Here is a 9,151-nt window from a genome sequence, read left to right as displayed (position 1 = left end):
ATATTTATAAACGTTTGCATTTTACATACATAAAATGCCATTTACATAACATCAAAAGTAATTGATATTCTGTTACGTCTTAAAAGCATTCAAAAGTATGTTTTCTAACATTTACATAAGTTTAGATTAACAAAAGAACTAAAACAAACGCGAAAGCTTCGACTTCTAATGTGTTCGGTTCTTGTACAAGCTTGATCCAATCCATTGTTCGCATATTAGAGACCTAACAACATTTAAAAACCTTAAATGTTAGTAATATAAGGTTCAAAGGTAAAGTAGTAACATAAATTACCTTGTAAAACAAAAATAAAAATTTAAACCAAACCCCGCCGTAGGCTACGGTCTGCAGACTGTAGCTTACGGTCTCGTTTAAACAAAAGGGACAGAAGGTCCAGGTCGTAGCCTACGGCCTCCAACCGTAGGTTACGGTCTAACCTGCAAATTTAATTCTAGTTTTGCCCTCGATATGAAAACGACCATAACTTTCGTTTCGTTTATCTGTTTAACCTCCCGTTTCTTCCTACATGATCGTAATTTGATCCTCTGCCATTTGGACTCGAAATCGAACATCCGGATTAACAAAATTCTTAACTTAAGAAGAAGAAAGATGGTAATCAGGCTACTGAGGCTGGTCAGGCAGGTCCAAATGTTTAAGGGTTATGGTGTTTGGGTTGTCTAAAAACAATGATGCAGTCTTTTGCTATTTATTATGTCTATTTAGCTAATTAAAATACTTATGACAATTATCATCATATTTTGGACTTGTTATGTTGATGATATTAATGTAGGTTATCTTGTATGGTTGGATGTTTAATTGTCAGCAGTTTAAAGTTGGGGGTTTAGTATTTTGTGTTTTAGTTTCAGGTTTGTGCAAATGTTTGACACTTATGTTTCTTGAATGTTATATTTGGTGTTTGATGTTTGGACAGATCATGTGTTCAGATGTTTGTGCAAAATGTAGTACAGGTTCTTGCGTTCATTTGTTGGAACAGGTGATGCACAATTTCAAATGGATTTAAACAACACATTTCACACTTTGCACAATACATTTCGCACAAGATTTGACCAACACATTTTGCACAATACACTTTGCACAATACATAATTACTTCAAACAACCTAATTCAAACAACCTGCTTATACATTGAATGCTATCCATATTTCACCATCCACATTTCCAACATTTAAGACATTAAATACATCACATACATGCATCAAATTTTCAAAAACATGGGGAATATCCATTGCATTGAAGACATTACAACATCCTTCACATTAAAGACATTACAACATCCACTACATTCAAGCCTTAAGATACATCCAAAACACAAACCCTAAAACTATCAAAAGAACCATAGTGATCTTGTTCTTCAGCCAATTCTTTTCATGCATCTTGGCTAACTCAGCATCAACTTGGTTTCTGTGTCTTAGAAGCCCTGGAATAATTGCCACTGCACGACTGCACATTGGTGGGTCCACCCACCCTATGAATCTTCCACAATTGGGATTTTACAGAGAAGGAAGAAAAGATGAAATTTTTTTAAGCCCTAGAATATTGAAATCGGTAATAGTATACATTACCATGGTTGGACAAGAGTAGAATCGTCGACCAGGGCTGAGATCAGTCCATGATGTCAGTATGATTGCATCTTAGCCACAATTGCAGAGAACCATGAGGAAAATGGAATCGATTCACTGAGGAAGATGAAGAACAATGATGAATAGAAATGTTGGTGGTTAGGTTTGTGGGAAAAAAAGGAGAGTTATTTAGTAGGCAGGACCAAATAAATAAACATTCTGACGAAAATACCCTCACGTGATAAGCACGTGGGGTAGTTAACAAAGAAAACAAACTGAAGTAAGACCCATTGACTATCCGGGAACAAAAATTGAAAAATTAGGAACTATAGAGGTAATTTTAGAAAGTTGAGGACTAAAGGTGAAAAAGGCAAAACCACATAGACTATCCGAGCATTTTTCTCTTATTATCCGGAATAATACATAAGGGTGTAGGGAGTGGTTAGACACTTGAAAGTGGTAAACTTCAAAATCAACCAATGAGAGTGTGCCATGTCATTCAACCTTAAGAGTTTAAACTATAGTGAAAAGTGTTGGCAATGGTTAAACAATTCATGAATTGGTAAACTATTTAAAAAAAAGGAAAAATGTGTGATTGGTTGAGATGACATGGACCCCACCCCACACACCCCCTCTCTCTCGTAACCTCCCTATCCCTGCATCGACAACCCATCATCGAATCACCATCTTCACTAAACAGCAAAATTGGTCGACAGTGGTGTTCCTGCTCGACAAACCTATTTGCCGCTCATGGTTTGCCGCCCACTCCGTATCCCCTAAGGAAGGAGATGTCATGACTCATCATGAAAGGTTTGTTGCCTCGTCATGCCTATCCAGTCTCTCTTTGACAGCTGGATCCCTCTCAACCTTCACGTGTCGTCTCTCTAACCCTACCCATCCCAACCCAACCACCGCACCGCCTTTCTCTCACGGCGGCCCCAATTTTCGACTGTAAACTTACCCAAACCACCTTTTCATCGCCTCGATCTCCGTCAATCTCTCACACAATTTCGAAATTTCCTCCACAATTTTACTGGATTTCATCCGTACGTCTAGGATTACACTCTTCCGGCTCCAATTTCCGTTTTTAGCGCCACCAGAACAGGTCGGACTCTCTCTCTCTCTCTATACACACACACTCACACACGTATATATATTAAGCTATAGTTGAAACACACACACACACACAATTCAGAACGCTATAATTATGCAGATAAATTAGAAGAAATAGAAAGATGCTCGCCAGCATGTGAAGCTATTTTTGTTGAATTACTGATTTAATAGGACCTGAATCTGATTGTCATGTTTTTTCACTTAAACTGTCGAATTAATTTCGATAAAAGGATTTTGAATTTTGGTTCAGATTTGATTTTTATGATACGTCAATTGTGGCTATAGTAGGCGTTTTTAGGTTGAGGCAGCGAATATAAGTAGGCTGGGTTTTTTTAGGGCTAGAATTTCATTTATGTGGTTATATAATTCATAGAGGAAAATGAGCTAATTTGGTTAGGATAACTTGTTTGGAACTAGTCACTTCATCAGCTAAGATTGATGAATTTAAGATGAAAATTATTAAGACAATGTAGAGATCCAGTTGATATGCTATTTAAAGCCAAAATGCTAGTTAGATCTAGGACAGAGGGAGTGTGAGTTTAGGATTCTATATGTGTTTTCTTTTCTTCTTTATTTTGATGTTTTATTGGAACATATCTTTCAAGATATAGAGCCAAAAAACTGTCTTTCGAGGGGGAATTTTTTAATATGGAATACTTATTAACTTCATAGAAGTAATATAGGATGATGAAATTTAGCTGAGCAGAATTATATAAATGATAGGGAAAAAGATTTTAGCTCATTTATATGGATTACAGAAATAAAGGTTTTCATATCATTGGTTGACTTTGTTGGTTTCAACACGCTATGCTGTAAAGATATTTTTCAAAGCGATTAATTTTGGCCTTAAGCATACCGACTACACATCTGGCTTTTGCTAAATTTGTCATTTGTTGTTTTCTTGGTTAGTTATTGATGTTCCTTTCTAGTTGACGAGAGACATCATCTTTAAGATAGTATTAAGACATCTTTTGTTTGGATGTAGAATGACTAGGAACATAAATCGTTTTCTTGCAGTGTGCTTGTTGAGAAATCATAAAATCGTTTGCATCATTATCGACAATAGACTCTGTGTATTTCATCTGGCTTTGATATTTACATAACATTTTTTTCATCATTCATACTAAATTAAAATTTTCAATTTTGGTACCTTGGTTTTAAAATGCGCGCATCAGGAGCGCATAATGCGCGCATCACATGATGCAATGATGAGATCGCATCGTGTGTTGCGGTTCCATGATGTGGTCTAATGTGTCGCCTTACGTAGTTGACCGGTATTTGAACAAATTAGATCTTTAACTGAACAAATCTGACTATAGATGATGGGAATATATTATATTTTAGTGTTTAAAAGCTTCACAAGTTAAAATCTTAGCTATATATATATTTTTTAGCATTTTTGAATCAGGAACACCTCACATACGTGATGCGTGCGCTTCACGCACTGCGCATCACGCATCGGATTTGTGATCAAAACGCATCGGATCGCTACACGCATTTTAAAACCAAGTTTGGTACACATTGTCATTATTCAGCTGATAATCTCTTTACCTTGTTTGTTTCACTTATAAGATGCCATCTTCACTCAATCTGTTGGTCTTGGATATCAGTACATTCATCTTGAATAATCATATACAGCAATTAAGTTCCAGCCATGGTTTTAACAAACGCTTGAGGCGCCTCAAGGCGCGCCTCGAGGCGAAACCGCCAAAAAACGAGTCTTGAGGCGTGCCTCTATGGGGTTTTTATTGTATATGCGCCTCAGAGGGGCTGAGGCGCTAAGAAAGGCTGCGCCTCAAGGGATTTTGATAGTTGTTTTTGACTTTTTGTGTCAATTTCAAGCATTTCATGTCTTTTTATGTGTGTTTTTGATAATTTTGATGAATCTGATGATGAAATTAGTTAGTATTATTATTTTTATAATATGTATAATTTTTATATTTATTTATTAATACCGCCTCGGCCTTACGCCTCGTTTCGCCTCGAGGATTATGCCTCGTGAGGCGAAGGGAAAATGCCTCGAAACTCGTTTCCGTTCTTTTAAACCTTGGTTCCAGCAACTACTCTGATCTATTGTGCTTATTGGAGATGCTTCGTTATGAGCAATATCTATTCATAAAGCATCTTCTACGAACACCATTAAACATCTAAACATATAAGATCTCTTACTGTCTGTTTGTTGAAAACATTTTTGGTTATCTTTCATGTAATTTTGTAGACTTGATTTTAGCAACGATTGATTGTCATTCATCACTAAATGTGATTTCTGCAGGTGCTTCTTGGTTAAATTTCTAAGATATAAATAGCTCCTTAAGTTGCTGAGAATTGTTGACTGCACGTTTATATTCCAACCTGTAGTTTCATGGGGACCGGAGAAGAGAGCTCACCTGCCAAAAATTCCAAATCTACTTCAAACCAGGTTTCCTCACTCTTTCTTCTGTAAATTAGTCTTTTGCGTGTAATTACACAGTTATCTTACCCTCTTTGACTACAGGAAACACCTCCACCTTCATATCCTGATTGGTCAAGCTCTATGCAGGTGCATGTTATAAAACCTTAACTTTTTTTGTCAATAGATTCATTAAAACAAGTGTCACATGATGAGATGAATTGATCCGAGAAAGTGATTGTATATAGATTGCGTGTATAGGGGCTCTATATATAGAGTATAACATGAATACTTTGTAGACTAATATAAGACTAGTTTACGTCGCGCATTGCGGCGAAACCGAGCAAATGATAATGTAAAACAAACGTGATTTGAATAAAGAATGTTATAAAAAGCCAAACCATTAGAACGGTTGAGTTTATCATTTTACCGTTTTATGATACCAAATAAATACTTTATTTTGAGTACAACTTCATTTTTAACAAAACTTATAACAGAACGTCGAGGGAAAAAAATCAAGAACACCTACGTACTAGGTTTTAAAAAAAAGTTATAAACGTAAATTATTAAAGAAGTAACAAATTATTTGATAAATTAATATATGTTAAAAAAAGAAAAAAAAATTATGAAAAATATGGTAAAGGAAATATCTGGTTTTAAAAAAAGGAAAATAATTAAAAATATGTTACTGAAAGTAAATATAATAATAAACTATTATAATATATTAAATAAAAAAATAATTAAAAGCTATATATTCTTTTAAAAATAAAGTTACTATTCATCGTCTCTCATTAACTATATATATAAAATGGATTTTTTTGTAATATTTAGTGACGTTTGTGTTCAGGCTTATTATGGCTCTGGGGTTGCTCCACCTTTCTTTGCGTCAACTGTTGCTTCTCCAACTCCTCATCCATATGCATGGGGTGGTCAGGTAATAATACATGTAAAAAGTTATTGAGATGCAGATGTAGTTAAGTAATTGACATTATGTTTAATAATCCATTGTATTTATAACTGTTTCAGCATCCTATGATGGCACCTTATGGGACTCCGGTTCCATATGCTGCTATGTATCCACCAGCAGGAGTTTATGGTCATCCCGGTATGCCTATGGTAAGAATCAGTCTCCCTTAACAAAGTTTTCTTTTAGATTGCATCTTCTATGGTTCTTATTCTTTTAATGATTATCCTTGTAGACTCCTGGCACTGTGCAGCCGACTACAGAAATGGAATCGAAGGCCCCCAATGGGAAGGACAAGGTCAACAAAAAGTCAAAGGGGTCTTCTGGAAATGTCAATGCCAGCGGTGCTAAGACTGGAGAGAGTGGGAAGGCGGCTTCAAGTTCAGGGAATGACGGTGGCACCCAAAGGTCTTCATACTTGAATATTGATTCATAGAATTAGTTAGATCTCAGTCGATACGGTGTGTTTATTTTGCCATGTTGATCTTAACTTTTGAACATTAACAGTGCTGAAAGTGGAAATAATGGTTCATCTGATGCAAGCGATGAGGATAACCAGCAGGTGTGTGTTTTCACATTAGTAGTCAGATTTTCAGTTATTTTCTATGTTTTGTTATATAATACATATTGACATATCAAATCTGTACCTGTAGGATTATTCTGGAGGCAAAAAGGGAAGCTTCCATCAGATGCTTGCAGATGGTGATTCTACACACCTTTTCTTTAGTTTTACGTCCATGTTTGAAAATTTACCATAAATTAATTAATGCAGCGAACGCACGAAACAACAATTCTGGACCAAATGTTCAGATGCCAGTGCCTGGAAATCCCGTAGTTTCTATGCCTGCTACCAATCTTAATATGGGGATGGACCTGTGGAACCCATCTGCTGGATCCGGGTCTATGAAAATGCAACCGAATCACTCTGGTGTCTCGCAACCAGGGGTTCCACCACCAATAATGGCTGATCAGTGGGGTCAGGTACACAAATTATTATCTTCTGAATAATTATTTGTTTTGTCCTTTTTAAGGTTGCATTAGTTTGTTTTTAAATTATGAGTACGCATGCTACTTTATTGACAACAGGATGAGAGAGAATTGAAGAGGCAGAAAAGGAAGCAATCCAATAGAGAGTCAGCTAGAAGATCAAGGCTGCGCAAGCAGGTAATGTATACCTTGTCGCTGTCGGGTCAAGCAGTTGGTCAAATTGGTTCTTACTATCTAGAGATATAACTCTTACAATATGATTGTCTTTTATAATCTAACTTATAATAAAAGACTCCAAATAATGCCACATGTCACTCTCTCCTTCAATCTCATTAATTTTATTTATATTTGTTTAATAAATTTCTTTTAATATTAATATTAATATTAATATTAATTAATAACCAATATATACATATCACTTATTTTTATCCTTATCTTTATATAAAATTAATAAATAACTTCAATTTTGCAATTTAGACCCTTTGTTTTTTTACTTTTAACCCAAAGTTTTTCATCTTTTGCAATCTAATCTCAACTCTTTTTTATTTTCAAATTTGGTCCACCATACTTTTCATCTTTCCCAAGTTTTTCGTTTCGTTCTAAATTTTGCGAGTTAATGCATCGGAACGTGCGTGCGTGTGGGGTTCAACATTTTTCGTATATTTTTCCCCGTTTGACTGGACCGTCACATCACATCTACTTTTCTGCGTTTGACAAGTTCGTCCAACACGCGGGTCCTGGATGGACTTAGTTATTTTTTTCCTATGTTTTCGGTTTAATTTCCCAGCAACAAACGTGCGTGATTCAAAGATTTTACGTTTGCTTTTCGCTCGGCATTATTTTTTTCCTGTTATTATTTATTTTGTTTTTACAAGCTTTTCCGGTGTTGGTGGTCGCTGACAATGATATAGTATTGCTACTGCTTAACACAGTTCTATAACAACCGCTGCAACGCATGGGCTTAATACTAGTAATGACTGAAATAATTAAAAAAAGGAAGTTTTACCAAATTTATATATAATCTATTTGGCAGTATTTTGATAACATACCTTGTTTTATCCAGGCTGAGTGTGAAGAGCTACAGGCAAGAGTAGAGACGCTAAACAACGAGAACCACTCACTCAGAGATGAACTGCAGAGGCTTTCTGAGGAATGTGGGAAGCTTACAGCTGAAAATGATTCAATAAAGGTTTATGCCACTGTTCATATACGATTTTTTTAAGTATAGTAGCATCGGATCAAGTTATACCGCATGTATGTTATTTATGATTTATGTTGGTTGGACAGGATGAATTAACCAGGTTTTTTGGACCTGAAGCTGTTTCGAAACTCGATGCACATCTTCAATCTCGAACGAACGAAGGTGAAAGTTGATATCATGACAACAACTTACTTATTAAGCTTATACAATTAGGTCAACAACCATTTCCGAGTTATCAAAAGGAATCGACTTTAGGATCTGATTAAGGAAGTGCAGCACTCTTATACACTCCATAACCACGGTAATTGTGACATTGTAAGATCTTTAATATATAGAATCTCGGGTCTTGATACTTGTTGTTGTAGTAGTTAAGGTTGTATGTGAAAGTCTAGGAATTACATGAGAATTATGTGTTCTCACTTTAACGTTTTTGTTTAAAACATTTTTATGAGTTATCATATCCGGAATGTTTATTTTTAAGACTAACATGCAGTTATGTACCACATCTTACAATATCACACGCTTACAACGTTGGTTTGTTAAAATCACGTTCTTTCCATGTCTCTTTTTTTACTTGTTTACACGTGCAACTCACACGCTTCACTTAATCAGACCGAAACAGTCTTTCCGCCTTAAAATATTCTTTTTCCCAACAATTAACACAAAGGCAGATTGATACTGTCAGCTAGCTCCCATGCGGAATCATCTTGATCACCAGCATTAGACCATTGCAGCAACCATGCACAACGCAATTATGAAGCTTTCTCAGTTTTTGGTCCAACACTTTAACATGTATAGAAATTAAAACACCCTATGATTCACTGAGGTAAAGATCCTGGTTGCAAAGGTTGACCTTTACAAGGCTGTGCTGTAAAATATGCGGGCGGTGTCTGCTGTGGTTCTGCCGACTGCAGGCGAGG

At 35.8% G+C, this 9,151-nt stretch overlaps 1 protein-coding gene across 2 annotated transcripts; it reads left to right on the top strand.

The window, feature by feature from the left end:
* The first annotated feature begins 2,282 nt into the window (after window positions 1–2,282).
* LOC110929141 (G-box-binding factor 1) lies at window positions 2,283–8,711 on the top strand. 2 transcript variants are annotated; one of them, XM_022172263.2, is made up of 12 exons: window positions 2,283–2,682; window positions 5,049–5,109; window positions 5,185–5,229; window positions 5,927–6,013; window positions 6,106–6,195; window positions 6,279–6,451; window positions 6,551–6,605; window positions 6,697–6,745; window positions 6,816–7,024; window positions 7,130–7,207; window positions 8,094–8,219; window positions 8,318–8,689. In XM_022172263.2, exons 2-12 carry the CDS (start codon window positions 5,053–5,055, stop codon window positions 8,402–8,404), a joined length of 1,056 nt encoding a protein of 351 aa, XP_022027955.1. In that variant the 5' UTR covers window positions 2,283–2,682; window positions 5,049–5,052; the 3' UTR covers window positions 8,405–8,689. The 2 variants fall into 2 exon arrangements, with proteins under 2 accessions (XP_022027955.1, XP_022027954.1); XM_022172262.2 differs by having other exon boundaries at window positions 2,284–2,682; window positions 4,963–5,109; window positions 8,318–8,711.
* The last annotated feature ends 440 nt before the right edge of the window (window positions 8,712–9,151 follow it).

This window comes from Helianthus annuus, chromosome 9 (genome assembly GCF_002127325.2).
Source record: "Helianthus annuus cultivar XRQ/B chromosome 9, HanXRQr2.0-SUNRISE, whole genome shotgun sequence".
In the NCBI taxonomy this organism is placed as follows: domain Eukaryota; kingdom Viridiplantae; phylum Streptophyta; class Magnoliopsida; order Asterales; family Asteraceae; genus Helianthus; species Helianthus annuus.
Note: the sequence above shows the minus strand (reverse complement) of the source record. Positions and strands in the feature narration are given on the sequence as shown.

What these genes read in the sequence shown, in the direction of transcription:
- LOC110929141 (XM_022172262.2), top strand. Translation starts at nt 5,053, where the DNA reads ATGGGGACCGGAGAAGAGAGCTCACCTGCCAAAAATTCCAAATCTACT. An exon ending in GCGATGAGGATAACCAGCAG is followed by an intron (nt 6,606 to 6,696) that starts GTGTGTGTTTTC and finishes CTGTACCTGTAG; the next exon opens with GATTATTCTGGAGGCAAAAA. An exon ending in GATCAAGGCTGCGCAAGCAG is followed by an intron (nt 7,208 to 8,093) that starts GTAATGTATACC and finishes TGTTTTATCCAG; the next exon opens with GCTGAGTGTGAAGAGCTACA.